Source organism: Mastigoproctus giganteus, chromosome 6 (genome assembly GCF_048544385.1).
Source record: "Mastigoproctus giganteus isolate SK-2022 chromosome 6, ASM4854438v1, whole genome shotgun sequence".
Taxonomy (NCBI): domain Eukaryota; kingdom Metazoa; phylum Arthropoda; class Arachnida; order Uropygi; family Thelyphonidae; genus Mastigoproctus; species Mastigoproctus giganteus.
Genome location: NC_143580.1, coordinates 145,568,716 through 145,589,950, shown reverse-complemented (window position 1 = coordinate 145,589,950; position 21,235 = coordinate 145,568,716). Strand labels below are relative to the sequence as shown.

The window sequence follows — 21,235 nt, the reverse complement described above, 5'->3', positions numbered from 1 at the left end:
CGTATATTAATTTTGTAAATACAGGTTATTGTAAATATAGTTATCAAGATTTGTTTTATTTTATTTTATTTTAATTTTATTTTACTCCATGAAAGGTTGGTGAAAAAACGCTAAGAACGTAATATGCTTGATCAACATTTTCAAAGTCAGGCTTACAGATTTTTTTTTTTTTTTTTTTTTTTTTTTTCAATTTATTTGCATCTGGAAGACTCCTTTTTCCAAAATCTTTTCTTCTAATGCCAATATTCTTTGAAATCCAGTTGTTGGAATTTATTTTACAAATCTTGTAGAGGTAAATTAGCATCTTCTTCGCGATGCCTTATCACATTCAATTTAACAGATAAATCATAAGAACATTTCTTGTGAGACATTTTTGAATGCACAGAATATTCACACAAACTAATGCTTACTTGTTATACAATATGTATCTTTGTAAAGTTAAGGTATCCTGTATGTTTCTCACATAGGTAATTACCATAAAGACTATTCCTTATGGGGAGAGTAACTTAACACATGAAATATATGTATCTGCTTGTGTTCCTTAAAGCAAATAGAGAAAGCCTTTATAGAGAGTTATTTAACACTGCAACATAGGCAAAATTGGTTCCTTATAAGGAGCTGATCCTTATAGTGAGTGTTGCTTATAGAGAGAGAGGATCAACTGTATCATGTATATGACTACACACACACAAAGTTGAAAAGGTTGGAAGTTGAATTTTGTCGTAATAAATCCTTCCTCAGTTCCCCAGAGAGCTAAGTCCCCAAGTTGTTTTTAAATTTTTCTAATTACATCACTAGTGAAATACACTTTTAGTGCACCAAAGTAGAATGTTTAATTGGGTTAAACAATTAGTTTGAAAATTTTGTGATGTAGTTTGAGAACCACTGCTCTAATAGTTATTTCAGTTTATAAAGCTCATAACTTGGGGAATCTTACAAACACATGAGCAATCAATAGTACTTTGTTTTGGTTTCAAAAATAACTGTACACATTTCTTTACCTCTTTTACAAGTTTTGATTTATTGAATAATATACCTTTTATGTGTTAGAAAAAAATTACAACAAAACCAGTTACAAACTCAATATTGCTTATTGAATGTAGCATAAATCATAGAATATCTCTTTAGGTATTTTATTTTTTTCACACTATCATAACAAAAGCCGAACCTCATCAGTTCTAGAGTTGTTCTTCCTTGTATGGGAAGCTTCTTCAACCATTAAAATTTGGGCTGTAATGGTGCATCTGATAGTTTTGACGTCCATAATGATAATTATGGATGTTAAACTATTGGAAGCACAGTTCATTGTTATTAGATGCTGAGAAAATTCACAACTTTGTAGTTATCACTAAAAGTGTTTCATACATGGAGATAGAACAACTGTGTGACAATACTGCAGAAAAAACTAGGTGCCATTATGATTATTTTAAGTAACCTGGTACCATAGATTTATTGTACACAGTTAGGTACATAATGTTTTATTAAGAAACTAGTTATTTTTCATTATTATAAAACTAGAATTTTTTTTCTGTATTTTTATTCTGCAATCCTTAATTAACCTTGATGTTTACTTTCTTTTTTGAGGTTTGACTTCAAAGCTGGACTACTTCCAAGATTTGAAAGTGGATACCTTACTTTTGAGTCCAGTTTACCCCTCATCAATGAAAGACTATGGCTATGATATCATTAATTATATAGATATTAATCCTTTGTATGGTACAATGGAAGATTTTGAAAACCTTTTGAATGAAGCAAAAAAAAGGGGTATGTTACACTTCTCTTTTACTTTGAAATTTTGGATTTCATATTATGTTTTTTGAATAGGATTTAGAACAGGGATTGGCAACTTTATGCACATGTGTCACATGGTGGTATTCAGAAAGAGTTTCTGAGCATGCTTGTGGTATGATACTTTGTTATTTATTACCCATCACCTTTTCATCTGTCTGGTGTCAAACCCAATTTTTCATTGAACAGGTGAACAGGTGCTGGACTTGTGTCCAGCACCTGTTCACTAGCCTCAGAGTCAAAATAAAGAGGTATAAACATCACTAAAGTGAGAATTAGATTTATCTTGTCTAGCTTTGTTATGCAAACATCCCTAGGAACAGACAAATGCTAAATACCATCCCCACCACAAATTTATTATGAATTAGATTAAATGTATTGAGCTGAGTAATACCACTTAATACAACTGGTATTGTTTCCTCTGCATGTAAAGTAAAAATATTTCTAAGTTGCTCATCCTTAATGATGTCAAAATTAAGAGTTAAGAAATTTCAAGATGAATGCCAAAATATTTAGTTTGCGCACAAACTAAATGAATTACTTGTACTCTGTTGCAAAAATATTGTCGTGTGCACTTTTGGTGTTATAAAGCGTGTGAAGCAAAACATGAAACATTCTTGTTCCACATGGATTATGAGGATAGAACTGAACATATAAATGTTGCAACTTATCAAAAACAAAAAAGTGGCTAAGTTAAATTTCTTTAAAAAAACCTGAAAATTCCATTCAAGTTGGCTATACAGTTGCATTGTACAAAAATGAAAAACCATTTACTGGCAATGAATTTTGAAAGATTTTGCAGTGATCTGAATCTTTTTCAATATTTTCCTAATGAAAGTGATACTGTATTTAAAACTCAATTTTGCTCAGTGTCTAGAATCAAGTAAATGAGTTAAAAATGATCTGGGAATGTGATGTGATTAGTTTAATTCAGGATGAAAGTACAGACATAAATGCTGTTGCCTATTTGGCATTAGTTGCACGATTCTGTTCACCAAAATGTAAATCTCTAATTTTGGATGTGTTTTGCATTTTTCCAATGCATAATATGAAAGGTAAAGATATTCTCAAGACCATCCCTAATTGAATTTACAAAAGTTTATTGAAAAAAAAAAAAAAAAAAATTATCTTTGTCAACTTCTGATAGTGCACTGGCAGTGTGTGTTAAAAATGTTGGCTTTGTTTAACTTTTGCACAAGAAATTAGGCAGTCTTATAGTATTTCACAGCTAAATTCATCAAGAAAATTTATTTACAGAATTTCTAAAAATGTTTTTAATGACGTAATGTCAACTGTAGTAAAAATTATTGATAAAATTACAGCTGGCTCAGGTGATTCAAAGTTCTTAGAAGGAATGAAATCAAAATATGGGGACCTTGTAATGCACCATAATGTTTGTAATAGCTGTGTGGGAAAACATCCTTGCTCCTTTCTTTAATTGCCCAGGTGAAACGAAAATTTTTATCCATGAAATTGAAGACCTTTCCTCAATTGGGAAATAAAGAATGGCATCTAAACCTAGCATTGCTAACTGACATCACAACATACGTAACAGCTCTGAATGTCTAATTTTACGAAGGCAAACTGCATAAATTTATATGAATTGGATATTTTCAATGAAAAAAAATTCATCAGATATGTACTCTGAGGTGCTTTTAAAATGTTTAAAGGTTATTTGAAAGCACTGAGAATATGGAACTGGAGATCCAACATTTATGCAGCTATGTTTCTATCTTGAAATGAGAAATTTCTGGGCGATGTTGAGATCTTAAAACTGTCCCGTGTTCAAATGTATTTTGAACCCTGAGAAAACAACTGGAAATAGTCTGAGTATTTTCTTTGGAATTAAATCTTTGTAAATTAAGTTAATAGATTTTCCAAATAGCTGATTATGAGCAGAAAAGTTTTTATTTATTTTTTTAAATTTTATTAGTGAGATTTCCAAAAAGGAAAAGCAATATGTAATTTTTTTTTTTTTTTTTTTTTTTAAGTATGCTCACTGCTCAGCTTCCAAATTTTCAGCAGTGAAGAAAATTTCCATTTTCAATTTTGTCTGCTTTTGGAACAAGTTACTATTTTGACCAAGATTTTTCTTTAACGAAGAACAATTTCAATCCAATTCATGGCTGGCTGACAACAGAAAAGTATGAAGCATGCCTTCATCTGCAGGTTATCAATTATCAACCAGATGTGACAGAACTGATTTGAAAAGGAAATCATTAAATTTGTCACATTATTTATTTATGTTTAGAAAATAATACAGAATCTTAGTTAATGTTTTTATAGTAATCAAAATGAATAAATTTTTTAATTTACAATTAAGAAAGTACAATATCGATGATCTAAATTGCTTATTTCTATGTTCTTGAATGCCAAATAGCCCAAAAATTATTAAATGTTCAATTTCTTTAATTATTTTAGATACATCTGCCCATACTGCACTTATGAAGATGTTCACAGTTATAATGAACAAGCGCTCTCATAGAAAATTTGCCAATCCCTGTATTAGGATATGATATAAAACATTATGCTGTTTAAATCAAGTTTATCCTTTAAAATATTGTTTAAATGTGCATTTTTTTTTTTTTATTTGTAAAGATAATTCTAAACTTTGCATAATTTAAATGCATGTGTGATATACAGTAGAGTGTCGATAATTCGAACTAATCGGGACCGGGGGTAGTTTGAATTTTTGAACTTTTCAAAAATACTGCTCCAGAGACTAAAAGAAAAAAAAAATGGCTTAGTAAGTTTAGAAGTAAAAACACTAAGTTGTACTTCCATTTTTTTTTTTTTTTTTTTTTTTTTTTTGTTACCTATGGATAAAAATATGTAGCTTTCAGCCATAATGACACAATGTATAGGCCTTTAATGAAATTGATTACTTCTTTTTTGCTGCACCATTTTAAAACTTCATTTGTTTGCTGCCAGATCTGTCACTCTTTTCAGCAAGAGTAATTGAGTTGGACAGCATTCAGTTTGTTGATTGTTTGTCGATTTTCACATATCATTTAATTTTATTAATTGGTAAGGTAATAAAAGTGTAAATTTGTACTTTATATCTTCATTTTTTATAGCCTCTGGATAATATTCCTCTGAGTTTCACTTATTAGATTTGCAGTTTAATAGAATCGAAATTCAATTTGCAAATGTGACGACAACCGGCACTTACTGTAATTATTTTATGGCACCAGCATAAAAAATAAATAAATGCTGGCTCATTTGGATTATTGATGTTTCGAATTATTGACGTTTGTATTTTCGACTCTCTGGTTTATTAGTTATAAAAAATAAAAATAAATAAATGCTGGCTCATTCGGATTATTGATGTTTGTATTTTCGACTCTCTGGTTTATTAGTTTTATCTGTAGTGTTTAACGGAATGTATTTAGGGATTTTGTTTGTGAGGGAAAGGAGTATGCTTTATTCAGGTTTATATGTTAAATGAGGATTATATATGTTGTTAATGTTAGCACTATGGCCTAGGTAACTGTCAGCTACTTTAGGCTAGTGTACCAATTCCTGCAGTATTTCAGTGCAGTAGTTATCAACCTTTTTATTTTTGTAACATGTGGCACACTTTCTACCTTTCCCAGTCCTCCTTAATATTTAGTGCTGATTATAATCGTAATATCTGATGAACATTTTATAGTGCAAGTCAAATAGTATCGCTATGAATACAAAAATTTTTTTTATTTTTTATTTATATTTTAATTAAATATAAATAATGAGTATTAAGCATTTTTAATGGGAGACTTGTTAATGATGGGCATGACAAATAATTCAATCCTGGTAAGACTGGGTTTACTGCAGAAATCCTGGAGAAGTTTTTTAGGTATCTAATATTTAAGTATCTGGGGCTCTATAAAGAGCCCCAGATACCTAAATCTGGCATTGAATCATGGGCCTTTATATCATGGGTAGATATGTAACACTGTTTTAATTGGCATGAAGTTGGAAGAATAGTAAAATATCCAAGCTCTTCCAGATATTGCAGGATATTCTTCTTCCGTGGATAGCCAAACGTAGATTGAAAAAGATTATAAAATTTCATTTTAAACATTGTCACAAAATAATTCTATAATTTTTTTCCATTTCCACAGCACTTTCATCTTATTCTTTCCGACACCAGTATGATAAAGAGAAAAAATTCCAGGAGGGATAAACCCGAACCCACTACTAACTCTAGAAAATACAGCAATCTATGATTTCCAAAATTCACCACATTAAATTATATTCAATGGCATGCTGCACTGAGTTATACTGATTGTAGACTATGGTTGCAGGGGATATACATCAGCAAAATGCAGTGGTGGGGCTGCTGAATGTGTTAAATTTTTGATTGCACATCATTGTGTTGCAACATACCATTTGGGATGTCTGCTCTAGTACAGACAGTGCTGTGTTATAGCTGTAAGAGTGTTAGATTGGCAAAATTGTAGCAGCAAAGGATTAAAGACAGTAAAATTAGTTATTTGGCTTGGGTAAAGAAAGCCTGCACGAGAACGACGACAAACGTCGGATAACTTACGCGGTAAATTAGTTTGCCGATACGGCACTCTAGCGCTGCTCACTCGGTAAACAGACGGTAGGTGTTATCGGACTGGAGCAAAGTCGAGAACGATATACTGATTGACAGGTAGGCGTGGCAAACAATGAAATGATTGGTGGTGGGTGAGAAAGTTTCGTTCCGTTCATTTTATGTTCTTCATTGTGTTTTTTTTTTTTTTTTTTTCTCATATTAAAAGCAGATTTTTGGAGTTGATGAGTGCTTTTACTGTATTATTGGTTTAGGTTTGGTTACGAAAAAAGGAAAATGTTTCTTTGTTTTTCGTTGTATTTCACAACCTGAGCTTAAATGGTAGGTTAGGAAATAAAAGAGAAGGTTTCCTTGTATTTCGCGACCTAAACTTAAACGTTAGGTTGGGAAATAATAGAAAAAGAAAGAAAGATTCTTTATATATACAGTATACTGAATAGCTATTAAGGTGCTGATTGACGTTATGATACGTGTGTATCCGCATGAGTGTCTTTAAAAATAAAAGTACATTAATAAAAAAATTAATATTTTATTAATAAACAATTTATGTGCTAGTCCACTCATGATTCTAAAGAAAAAAGGTTAGGTTACCCCCTCCATTTCGGGAGAGGTTCAAGCTCCCATGGGATTCAAGTGGAGGTAACCTGACCTATTTTCACCATTAGGGCATATTATTGAACAAGAAAATAAAAATACGGTCATAAAAAAATTTATTTTTTTATGAATGTATTTCTAAATATGACTGATTCTAAAGAAAAAAGGTTAGGTTACCCCCTCCACTTCGGGAGGGGTTCAAGCTCCCATGGGATTCAAGTCGAGGTAACCTGATCTTTTTTCACCGTTACAGTAAATGTTAGGGCATGTACGATTAGGACAAGTTACCATTAGTGCTGGTACAGTGATACTAAACCGATGTTATCGTGTGTTGTGTTCGCGCACCAATCAGCACGTCGTTTGCCACGCCTACCTGTCAATCAGTATATCGTTCTCGACTTTGCTCCAGACCGTTAACACCTACCGTCTGTTTACCGAGTGAGCAGCGCTAGAGTGCCGTATCGGCAAACTAATTTTCCGCGTAAGTTATCCGACGTTTCTCGTCGTTCTCGTGCAGGCTTTCTTTACCTTCGCCAGTTATTTATAATGGATAAGTTTCATATTATGCATTTATCTAATTTGCAAACCAAACCAGCGGTTCCCAACCTTTTGTTACTCAGAACTTTTGTAACTTCGTCTCTGAAGTTAAAAATCCCATATTTGGTACCATAAAGAGTAGTTATAATTAAACTGAGTAGAATCTTTTGTAATCTTATGGAACCATAATTGCTATGGCACCCAGTTGAATGTCATGGGATTAAACATTTATTGTTGACCTGGGCTTAACAATTTGTTTCGGATTTGTTTCATCTCCAAAACTGTCCCAAGTTTGAAGTAAACAAAAATCAGTCAAGGGAAAAAAATCATTCCAAATGTTACACAATTTCCTTGTAATGAGATAACTGCATTGCATATGGAAACAAAATTCTCCCCTACTCACATGATAAATAGAAACATCCACATTTACTTTACATGCAACCAACAGTATAAGTGCATCCACCCCAACCCCCTTTTGCACCCTGATGAAAATACGATATTTGAAAAACTTCTGGTAGCCAGCCTGATCATTTTGGTGAATAACTGATGAAATACATGACTGGTAACTGCAATAAGCAAGCTTGGTAAAGTAATAGTATATGTTCGTACGTGCGTGCGCACACAGTGATTTTTATGCTGTTTTTTAAGTACAACTATTTTTGCGCACCCAATACACATGGTATAATACCATATAACAAATATTAAATTAATTTGTATGTCATTTTTAATTGGATAATGCTTATAAAACAATACAAAAGTGAATCTGTGAAGATAAAATTAAAGAGTCTGATTTGGGATATAATTGCAGCTTATTGATGAAGGCACAGATTTTTTTCTGCACCAGCCAAAAAAAAAAAAAAATTAAAAGTAGATAAGAAAATACAAATCATGCACTTTCCTCTTCATATAGACAATTATCCAGTTGACCTTTAAATTTCTTCAAACTGTCAGCCTTACCTCCCAGCAGAGGCAACTTGTCATTAATTAGCAACTCACTGGCTAAAAGGAAACTTCTTACAATCTAGCTAAACCTCTTTTCCTGTAATTTAAATTTATGGCCCTAGTTTCTGGAATTCTTTATAACAGTGAAAATGCCACCATTTATTTTACTAATCTCTTAGCCTTATGGTGCAGTCTCAAAGGAACTGATTGCAAAAAATAATTATGATATCATATACTTGAATTTTAGAAAAGCTTTTGATACTATTGCACATTAAAGACTGCTATACAAATTGGAGCAGTATGGCATTAAGGGTAAGTTGCTGCTAAGGATAAAAGGATGGTTGAGTTGGAGAAGACAGAGAGTGGTAATCAATGGACACTGTTTGGACTAATGTTATTAGTGGAGTCCCACAGGGTTCGGTATTGGGCTCACTGTTGTTTTCTATTATTTTTCAATGATATTGATGAAGGTATATTATCAGGCTTAATGTCGAAGTTTGCAGATGACACAAAGGTTGGCAGGGTTGTTAATGACAGTATGCTACTGTAACAGCATGAAAAGTTGGGCAGATGGGCTGAGAAGTGGCAACTGAAGTTTAACATTGACAAATGCAAAGTACTGCATATGGGTAGCAGTGACCCCAGAGTAACATATCAACTGGGTGGTACCAGTGGTGTATTTGGGCTGGAACACACCAGAACTACATTCCGGTACTTTTTTCTAAATGTCATAATAGAAAATCATTAAATTTATACACCTAATATTATGAAACAATGGCATAATCAAAGGGGAGGGAGAAATATCTATTTTACCCATTGCTACTAAAAATATATATTAATAGTAATCTTTAAAATTAATAGATTTCTTTAAAAATTTATTTAAAAACAAAAATATAAATTTCGCAATGAAACTTGAATGTTTCTTACTAAAGTACAATGTGTTAGATTAAGAGATCCAACGAATGAGATACTGTGATGTGTGCTAACGCAGCATTTGATTCGCCATGAGCTAAATGCTAGAACTGGAGTCTGATTCAGTTACTGTACAGTCAATGTGGCATTATCATATAGTCTTCTGGAGAATGAGCGTTCCCATACTATTTTTTTTTTTAGCAATACACCTCTGGGTGGTACTACACTCAAGGTAGTGGAGAATGAAAAGGACCTGGGGATAATTGTATGGTGAGATATGAAGTTTTCTGAGCAGTTCAGACAGGCTGCCAGGACAGCTCATAGGGTTTTGTCAATGAGATTCAGGAATTTTTCTAGCAGGGATAAGGAGGTGATTATCCCATTGTACAAGGCAATAGTCAGGCCACACCTTGAGTACTGCATACAGGTCTGGAGGCCTCATTTTAGGATGTAGAGCTCCTGGAAAGTGTACAGAGAAGGGCAACGTTGGTGAGGGGAACAAAGGGGAGTTCTTACCAAGAAAGACTTCAGTTTTGCTAATTGCAGAATCTGGAGACTAGGCACAAGGTGATCTGATTGAAGTGTTAAAGCCTTTGAATAGATTGAGCAAGCTCAGCACTGTTTGGATTGTTCCTCTTGCTTAGACTACACATATGAGGGGGCATAAATTCAAATTGACGAATGATGGTTGCAGAATAAATGCGTGGAAGTTTCCATTTAGTCATTGGGTGGTTGGTTGTTGGAACAAACTAAATTGTTGTTGAAGTGGATAGCTTGAATAAATTCAAGGAAGAACTAGACAAACTATTGGATAGGTGAAATGTGAAAATAATTTTTTTTTTTTTTTGGTTGATGCTGTATAAGCTTGCTTTCTTGAATCATTTGCCGCTACTGAAACCTCAATCAGATACTCCTGTATGCCTGATTGCAAGAGCAACTACATAGTCAATGTTTTTCCTCATGTGGTTGCTCTTTTGCCAATCTCGCTGTGCAAATTGTCCATCATTGGACCCTTTCAAGAACCTCCGACTTTTTTTTTCAAATGAAGTTTCCATACTTGGACACAATATTCTAAATGCATTCTTACAATTTATCTATACAGTAGGGTTGTCACCTCCCTGTCTCTACAGGATATTATTATTCAGTAAATCATCGATAGGTTATCATGAGCTTTCTTGGCCACCGTTTACACTAAAGAGAACTTCATATCTCCCCATGTCATAAATCCCAGATCCCTGTCTTCCTATACTGTTTTTAATTCAACCCCACCATGTTACTTTGGGATTGTCATCTCCAGGTGTAAGACCTTGCATTTTGCTGCATTAAAACATAGCTTTCTGACTGTTCTTGAAGCCTGTTCATCATACTGAAGGAGCATTGCTTGGCACTTATCATTAAAATATCCTTCCAACCTTTCCATCATTTGCAAATATTGATATCACATTCTCTATCTGTTCGTTGATGTTGCTTATGAAATTGGAAACAACAGTGGTCCAAGAACATCCTCGTGGCCAGCCATCTGACATTACACCAATTTGAAGAATATCCATTAATCGCAATCCTCTACCTTTTGCCCCTTCAGCCGCTTTGCAGTTGTGATTAATCTTTCTGGTAATCTCAACATGTTCCTGCTTACACAGTAACCTCTCACTAGGAACTGTCAAATGCCTTATTAAAATCCAAATAAACTACGTTGAAATTATTCCCTACATTCAGCTCATTAGTAACTATGTCAGAATAGCTTATGAGTTTAGTTAGACATGATTTTCCTTTAACAGAACTGTGTTGTTGTGGCCTTCAAAATGCCATTTGTATCTAAATGTTTCTGGATTACAATCTTAATCATTGTCTCGAAGATTCTTCTTAACACTGCAGCCAGATTAACCGGCTTGTGTTTAACCAACTTCATTCTTAGAACTACTTATGTTTTGGTGATACTTTGGCACATCTCCAATCCAAAGGGATCTTTAACAAGTCCAATGATGCCCTCATAATTAACCTCAGTAGTTCAATACACTGGTTGCCTCCCTCAAAGGCGCCTCCGTAGCCAGGTGGGAAGGAGCAGCAGTGCGTAACACACGCTTCTTGATTAGACCGGGGTTCGAACCCGTCACCACCAAATACGGAGGATGTGGAAAGGTCAGGGAATGACCACCGCATATCCCGGAGCAATATGGCCTTAGTTGCTAATGCTCCTAAAAAAAAAAAAACCAAAAAACCAAACCTCCCTCAAAATTACTGGATATATGCCATCAACTGCAACAGCTTTATTTGCCTTTAGGCTCAAAGGTTTTTCTAATAAATAGTCATTGTAATTTTGAAATCACTAATTTCTTATGTCTCAACCTCATTTACACTGCTTCTCCTCAGCATGAGGGTTTTTGTCAGTAAAGACCCTTCATGCCTATCATTAGTAACATCATCTGGGTTATCTAAGGGCTATACTAGGTGGGCGCTTAAAGTGTGGCGTTGGAAATGCCTTTGAACACCTGGTTTTACAGGAAGCAGAGGGAAATGACATGCAAACTAGACAGGTGCTTCCACCTCTGTGTTGGACGATGTTAGCTGGCGTTCAATGCCTGCTGATGCAGTCACGGGCATTGAAAGTGCCAGCGAATTGGTGTTTATATTGCCTGAGGAAAAATTGTACCCATGCATGGGATGGTTGACCTTCATTTGTTTGTTTGTTATTATTTGGAGAAGACTGTTTGACACCGAGAAATTTATTTGTGAGGTTCAAAGAAGGCCTGCCTTGTACAACACTGCATTAAAGGATTACCCCAGAGGACTAACAAAGGGTTTTAATGAAATTTATTATATGTGAGGTAAATTATTAAATAATTTTAAAAAAAATTGATTGCCACATTCATTTAATTCAAATTTGTTGTACATAGTTTCTTATTTTTCAGAATTTTAATTTTCTACTAAATAAATATTTATTTTAAAAAATAGGATAATTTTATTGTAATTATATTCTAGTATTTTGCCATGAAAGGGCACCGACACTGTTGAAATATGTAGAAAAAGAATCCATTATTGACACGCCTAAAAACTGCCCTCCAACTGCTGTGATTTCCATTCCCTCTTCCATCTCATAAGTTTAGTATGTTCAAAAACATATTCATCCCTTCTCAAAAAATTATTTAATATGCAACAATTTTTTTATTACATTGATAGAATGGTGATTCAATAATGTGCTAGAGTGAAAAATGCACAACTCATTGCTCAGTAATCCAAACATGCATTCTACAAGTCTCCTTGCTCGAGTTAATCTATAATTGAAAATTCTTCACTCACTGCTCAAATTTTTTGGTTGGTATGGTAGTATTAAATTTTCAGTCAGTCCAAATGCTTCGTCCCTTACAAAAACAAATGGTATTGCCAGCTCGTTTGTACCAGAAAGAGTTCTGTTTAATGGCAAGTAAAGTTGTTTCATTAGCAGTCTTCTTCCAAAATTTGAATTTTTAAAAATGTTTGAATCACCATCGCATCCACGAGCATCAACGTCTGTTGCAGTGAAACAGTAGTTTGTATTGATTTCTGCATCACAGTATCAAATTTTGCGATTTTTTTCACTAATGAACATTAGAAGTTCATCAAACTCTGTGTCAACATTCTGTAAAATAAAAAAACTTCACGGGGAAACTTCCTACGTGTTTCAAACAATATAAAACTGTCCTGTTTTTAACCTATTTGAATTCGCTGGATGAATCCACCATCATTTTCTCTTCCTGCTCACAATCAGCTATATATATAAATGCGCAGTTCATCCAACTTGAACAACAACATCCATCTCGAAACTGAGACTAAGAAAAAGTGAGTCACTAGTGGTATCTAATGCAGCGTTAGAAATGCCCCATCTAGTTTGAAACGATCTGATGTTAGAAACACTACATGTAGTTTCTGATTCATTTTCTTCTTTTTATTGATGTACATGCAAACTCCTTTTCCCCATTCTTTGCTCTCTTGGCTAATGCTTTCTCATACACAACATTGTTCTTAATTTTATCTCTGGTACCAATACAGATCAACTTGTACCTGTTGTAGGATTAAGTATTTTTCATTACTCTGTAACTTTCCCATGTTATCTTTTTCTGTTGTCTTAGACTGGTCAACTCTATATATTTGACCATCTTGGCATTCTCATTGTGCAGTATTTTCTTACTGATATATATGCATTCATGGCTTCTGTGATTATTGCTTTAAAGGTATTCCATAATGTATTCCCTCTGTAATCTGCCCAATTAATAGACACCACAAAGCAGCTTAAACTGTCACCGTCCCCTTTTCTAAAATTAAAACCTATACTTTTACCTTTAACTACTGCAACATCTTTTTTCATCTACCAACTAATGACTGCAGAATCACTACTTACAGATGGTTCCTGTACTGAAAGCCCTGTGATGTCATCTGATTTATGGGCAATGATGACGTCTAGAATATTCTTACCACAATATGTTGGAGAAAATATCTGTAGTATTTTAGCATTAGATTCTGGCCTCCGTTTTCTTGTGATAAACATAATCAGACTTCTACCTATGGTTCTTAGGTTCAAATTTCGATGCAACAATTTACAATTTGAAGAGAGCACACTTAGCATTTTTGATGATGATTTTTGTAGGCTGTGCTAAGGTTTTCCGAGTATTAACTGATCATGACATGTTCTCAGGGTTGTAAATCTATCCTCCAAATATAAACAGCCTGTTGAGAGTAGGAGGGTGCGGTCTACAACCCGTGCAGTAGCAGTAAAATAATTTCTGATTTTACCTGCTGATTCACAAATATTTTTACTTTCAGTGTTTTCACATGAGTAGAACTAGTAAGTTGCCACGTCTGTGTACTGTGTAGGGATAAAAATTGAATTTGTGTTGTTTTTATATTGTAGTGTTCAAAACCGAATTTACGTTTTTAGAAATTCATTTAGTGCTACAATGAATAAACAGACACATAGGAAGTGTTATCAATCATCCAGACAATTTTTATGTTTGTGGATGGTTTACCCCAACGACTCAAAGAAAAAATATCTACGGCATTACAAAATTTTCACATTCGTTTTATTCAGGATGTAAAATTGGTGATCAAGAAAAACCTTGGGTGCCTCACAAGTGTTGTATTACCTGTACAACAAACCTTAGGAAGTGATTACATGGCAAACTCAATGCATTACCTTTTGCTCTCCCTATGGTTTGACAAGAACCATCTAACCACATTAATAATGGCTACTTCTGTATGACAAATATATCTGGTATGTCTAAAAAATGCAAACACGCTATAATATATCCAAATGTACATTCTACGATTTGGCCCTTTCCACACAGTGACAATTTGCCAGTACCAGTGCCCACCAACACTTGCGACAACAGTAGTGGGGAAGATGATAGTGATTAAGTTCAAGTTGAGGATTCCCCGGAAGTCTCCACTTCATCGTGAGATGTCGACTGTCAGCCAGTAGGTTCAGGTAGTAAGATTCAGGTAGTGTGAGGTACAATTAAACAAGATGAATTGAATGATTTGGTTAGAGACCTAAATTTGCTGAAAGAACAAGCTGAACTATGAGGTTCTAGGTTACACCAGTGGAATATACTCACAGCAAGGACAAAGATTTCAATGTTTTGAAAAAGACATGAAAAGTTTCGAAATATTTTGCTACGGAGGACAGTGTGTTTTTGCAAAGACATTATCGGATTTCTGAAAGAACTAGGTATTGTGCATTAGTCAGATGAATGGCGTTTATTCATAGATGCCTCAAGATTAAGTTTTAAAGCAGTCTTGCTTCACAATGGCAATGAATTTCCATCAGTTCTTATGTTTCCTTCAGTTGGATTTTCATGACAAGTAAGTCGTGAAAGCATGTCTATAAAATACCAGGATTATGGTTGGAACATATGCACTGATCTTAAGGTTATTGGCTTTCTTGTTGGTTTGCAGGGGGGGGGTGTGTTCACAAAATCCTTTTTTTTTGTGTTTGTGGGATGGAACAGCCATGCAGTAGAAGAACATTATGTTGTGCGATTGGGACAAGCGGGACGAGTTCATACTAGGACAATATAATGTAAAATATATTCCTTTAGTGCAATCAAACAAGATTCTTCTTCCATCCCTGCACATCAAACTTGGATTGATGAAAAATTTTGTGAGGGGACTAGATAAAGAAGGTAACAGATTTGTATGCTTGAGAAGTGCATTTCTTAATTTAACATATGCCAAACTTAAGAAAGGAATTTTCGTATGACTTGAAATCCAGTTAAAGGAGGTTGAATTGGCAGCTTGGCAATCATTTAAGGCAGTAGTACATGGTTTTTTGGGTAATGGGCTAATTTACTCAAGTGTTACAAAAACACGGGCTGTCGAATGTTATTCAAAATTCATTTTCTTCATTCCAATCTCGAATTTTTCCATGATAATCTGAGAGATGTGAGTGATGAACAAGGGAAGCAGTTTCATCAAGATGTTTCCACAATGTAAAACCAGTACCAAGGTCACTGGGATCCTGTATTGATGGGGATTACTGCTTTTTCCTTGTGAGGGAGAGTAAGCAGGAATAGAAGAGAAAATCTCTTAGTAGCAAACATTTTTAAGGACAATTACAGGTATGCCGATTATATATTATTTAAATATAACTATTTTGCGGTGATTTATATTTTTTCCGAAGTTAAATGAGTTGTAGAGAAAGTATAATTTTTTTTTATGCTCGTATTACAAACTTGAATTATATGTATATATCCCTTTATTTTAACATTAAATGTTGGTACATCTTTTGATGTAGATGTTGATAGACTTTTTATGGTGATTTTTGGAATCAGCACTTATTTTCTCCAGAATCGCATATTTTCATTGCGGAGGTGTGACAAAAAAAAAGTTTTTGTTGGCTAGTGTAATTGTTGGTACCTGTGGCATTACTTTGGTATCTGTATGGTTATATTGGAAGAGACAAAAGAAGGCTCTAAACCTTTATGTATAATAAAGGAGGCATCTTTAGACATCAATGTTTTTTATTTTTTTTTTATATTTTTGATTGGAAATTGCAAATTTCTATTTTATTTTAGATTGGGATTATTGATAAAATGATGCAGAGTTTATTCCAACAATAGCTATTCTATAGCTGAAAGCAAATTCTCTCACATCTATCCTACAACTATTCATTTCCAATATAAATTTATTTCTCTTGTGTATGCGTTATTGTAGAAAGAGTAAAGATGCCTCAACACATTCAAGGCTTTAAATATTAATCACGTTTTCTTGCAGAGCCTAACTTCCAGTAACTGCAGTTTACAGAATAAATCTTTCCTGATAAGAGTACCAAGGCGTCTCCGTAGCCAGGTGGGCAGGAGCAGCAGAGAGTAGCACACGCTTCTTGATTAGACAGGGGTTCGAGCCTGTGACCAATACCAAAATGCTCCAAACAAATCCGTGTTGTAATTGCGTATAAACATCAACATGATCCTTCAATACTTTTTTGAATACTAGCTCCATTGTTTTTTCTAGCACAGAAGTCAAGCTTATAGATCTGTAATTACTCACCTCACCCTTAGATCTTCCTTTGTGAATGTGGAGAGACAATATATCTCTAGTCTGTAGGGACACCTTTTGAATCCAGTGATGCTTTCATAATTTTGGCTAAAGGTTGGCTTAACTTTTTCACTGCTTCTTTTAATAAAATTGGATAGATTCTATCGGCCCAAGATGCCTTAATTACTTTCAGCTTTAACAGTTTATCTTCCGCTATCCTTTTAGTTTTCATGAAATCATTTAACTTTCACTCAGATTTAGGTACACTTTTGCTACCTCTTTGATTAAAAATATATTCATATATGGAGATGCAAAATAATTATATTATTATTAGCTATATGGTGCAAGGAAGCCTGAGACTTATGCTGCACCAGCCAAAAAAAAAAAAAAAAAAAAATTTTCTTACGTTACCCTGAGAGAGAGAGAGAGAGAGAGAGAGTGAGAGTGTAAAAGGGAATCGCCAAGAAAGCAAGAAATAGAAGAATAATGATATCCAGAATAATGAAGAATAATGATATTAGAGCTGGAAAAGGAATTAGAAAATGTGAATTGGATCGGTTTGGCTGAAACAAGAAGAAGAAATGAATCACTTATAAGTTTATCAAGTGGAAATCTGCTGTACACCAATGGAAACAGTGAAAGGAGTGAAGGTGGAGTTGGGTTTCTGGTCCATAAAGATTTTAAAAACAACATTTTGGAATTCAAAAGTACATCACCAAGGGTGTCAAGACTAATACTCAAGATTTCTAAGAGGTACAAGCTAAAGATTATAATGATTTATGCACCAACATCGTGCCATGATGATGAAGAGTTTGAAGAAATGTACACTGAAATTGAGAGTCTTCTAGATGAACAGAAAACCCACTACACTATTATTATGGGGGACTTCAATGCTAAGGTTGGAAAAAGGCAAAACAGCGCAGAGAGAGAGGAACTATAGCAAATTTTGGAATTGGTGAAAGAAATAAGAGGTGAAAGACTTGTGGAATTTGCAGAATCTCAAGGAATATCAGTAATGAACACTTTTTTCAAGAAAAGGGTGAACAGAAAGTGGACATGGAAGAGTCCAAATGGATTAACAACTAATGAAATCGACTTCATCCTCACTAACAGAAGATATATTGTGAATGATGTTACCGTCCTGAATAAGGTAAATGTTGGAAGTGATCACAGAATGGTAAGATGTACACTTGATATAGATGTAGGAAAGGAAAGGAAAAAACTGACTCAAATAAATAATACAAAGGTCTTTGAAATAACAGAGGAGGAGAAAAAGCAGTATGTACTGGAACTGAAGAACAAGTTTGAGCTTCTGCAGACTGCTCAGGACCAAGATATCGACGAGGAATATTACAACTTTCTGAAAGTGATAAAGCCCAAGAAACCTATAGGGAAACAGAAATCCAAAGAAGAAAAAATTAGTGAAGAAACACTTGTCATGATGAACCAAAGACGACAAATGAAGAGCAAGAAAAACACTGACAGGGAGAAAATTGAGTATACTGAGTTATGCAAAGCCATTAGAAAGAGACTCAGAGAGGACATAAGAAGATTTAACACAAGAAAAGTAGAACAAGCATTAAGGGAAAACAAAGGATTTAAATCAGCAGCCATGAGCAGTAATACAGAAAGACAAATGATACTGAAACTGAAGAATAGCGATGGTGTACTTATAAACAGCAGAGAAGGCATAATTCAAATAGCAGAAGACTACTATAGAGAATTATACAAGGAGCGAGGGAATGATACCAGCAGTGGGGAAGATGGATTGCAAAGTAGCAATACATACGACATACCCGATATTCTTCCTGATGAGGTAGAACATGCATTGAAGAAAATGAAGAATCGGAAAGCCCCTGGGGAAGATGAAGTTACTGTAGAGTTGTTAAAATTGGGAGGAAGAGACATAACACAAAAACTGGCAAGGCTCTTCGATGCCTATGCAGTGGAATAATGCAATCATAGTTTTGCTGCATAAGAAAGGAGATAAATCAGAAATTGGAAATTATAGACCAATTAGCTTGTTATCCCATATCTACAAGTTGTTCACAAGGTCATTACTAACAGATTAGAAAGAATACTTGATGAGAATTAACCGAAAGAGCAAGCTGGCTTTAGGACAGGATTCTCAACTATGGATCACCTTCACGTAATATCACAGCTAATGGAGAAAGCAAATGAATATAAAACACCATTATGCCTGGCATTTGTGGATTATGAAAAGGCATTTGACTCCATACAGCATAAGGCAATGTTTGGGGCACTGGAAAGACAAGGCATAGATACTCCATATATTATGATTTTGAAGAAAATATATGAGAGTGCTACATCCTTTATTAGACTAGACAAAGACAGTAGCAAATTTAAAATCGAGAAAGGAGTTCGACAAGGAGACACAATATCTCCGAAGCTGTTTACTGCTGCCCTTGAGGAAGCTTTCAGAAGATTAGACTGGTCGCAGAAAGGAGTCAATGTGAACGGAGAGTACCTAAACCATTTACGATTTGCAGATGACATTGTGGTCATAAGCCACGATCCCAAAGAATTAGAGGAAAATCTTAATCAGTTATGCACAGTTAGTAAGGATTTTGGACTAAAGATGAATATGGCTAAAACAAAAGTAATGATGAACAAGTATGCCACGGAAAGGGAAATAATGATTGAAGGAGCAGTAATTGAAAAGGTGGAGTCATATACTTATCTGGAACAAGTTATTAGCTGTAATAATGATAAATGACTGGAAGTCAAGAGAAGAATAAATTTTGGATGGATAGCATTCAGGAAATATAGTCACATACTCCGTAGCCGAGTGGGCAGGAGCGGGAGTGCAGTAGCACACGCTCTTTGAGTAGCCCGGGGTTCAAGCCCCTTACTGCTGAATACGGTCGATCTGCCAACCCGCACTGGACCAGCGTGGCAGATTATGGTCCATTTCCCTCAGCATGAATTGTTGAGGAGGCTTCCATCCTGCAGTGGGTTGATAATGGCTGCACTTTACTTTTTTTTTTTTTTACTGAAGAGCAATATCCCAGTTTGTCTGAAACGTAAAATAATGAATCAATGTATACTCCCCACCATGACTTATGGAAGTGAAACTTGGGCACTCACCAAAAGAATGGAAGAGAAGCTAAGAACTACACAGCGAAGAATGGAACGAATTATATTGGGAATCAGACTGTTAGATAAGAAGAGAAACACATGGATTAGGCAGCAAACTCAAGTAAAGGACATTCTTATCAAAACTAAAGAACTAAAATGGTCTTGGGCAGGACACATAGCTAGAAGACATGATGACAGATGGACTAAGAAATAACAGAATGGTACCCAAGAGGAACTAGAAGAAAACCTGGAAGACAAAGGCGGAGATGGATAGATGAAATTCATGAGTTTTTGAGTAGTAAATGGATGGCCAGTGCTCAAAACAGAAGGAACTGGAAAGTTGCTGGAGAGGCCTTCATCCTGCAGTGGATTGAAAATGGCTGATGATGATGATGATGAATGATATCCAGCTCAGGACCCTGGGTTTGCCAAGCCCATACTCACCGGATGTGAGCCCCTGGGGTAATGTTAGCAACTCATATAGAATCACAAATAGTTATGCCATTTGAATCCAGTAGACCAATGCAGTTCATTCCTTTTCTTACTATGCAAATATCCAATGTGTGAAAAATTAAACTAAATATTGAACAACAAAAATTAAATCATATTTTGAAAAATGTGTAATGAGTGGTAAGGTTCACAAAAAGGGTAGGTGTGCAGTTCGTGCAGGCTGAAACCTGCCATCTGTGAGAATCCATGCAGCCTACTCCTATCATGAGAACACGAGGCCCATGGCCTTCAAGCATTTTCTCTTTTGGCTTAGCAACCTCTTTTTTTTGCTAAAAAAAAAAAGTTGGATTCCTCCTTATTGTGTTGGAATAATAGTGGATTATTCTGAGGAAATAATCCACTATTTTTACAATTACAAAAATTGTAACATTTTAATTTTTTTTAGTACTGTTTTTGGCATGTAGGATAAAAATTAATCATTTAAAGAAACTTAATCAGAGTTTGTTTATGAACAGGCCAATTGATTATACCATAGCATTAGTTTGCCATCAGAAAACAAGATACTTTGGGAATCTGTGGGAAAGTTTTCCTTCATTATCAAAGTACTGTACATAATTGCTGAAAAGTTACTGTGATATAGTGTTATGTTTGTTCTTTTTCTCTGGATGACATTAATGCACAGATATACAGTGCATTACATTTCAGATACATTAGCAAATAGTAATAGCATTAGCAAGCTTATATAGCATCAGCCAAAAAAAAAAAAAAAAAAAACACACACACCTTTCTCATTTCACCCATCCACTTGCCCCAAATGTTTATCTAGTTCTGCCTTGAATATGTTTAAGCGACCAACTTCTACGA

General features: G+C 34.6%; 1 protein-coding gene across 1 annotated transcript in view; it reads left to right on the top strand.

The window, feature by feature from the left end:
* The window catches only part of LOC150084636 (maltase A2-like), a 142,344-nt gene that overhangs the window by 23,353 nt on the left and 97,756 nt on the right, over positions 1-21,235 (top strand). The window contains exon 2 of the mRNA XM_090376519.1: positions 1,585-1,764. Within this exon, the coding sequence (XP_090232645.1) occupies positions 1,585-1,764 (180 nt within the window). The remainder of the gene's footprint in view (positions 1-1,584; positions 1,765-21,235) is intronic.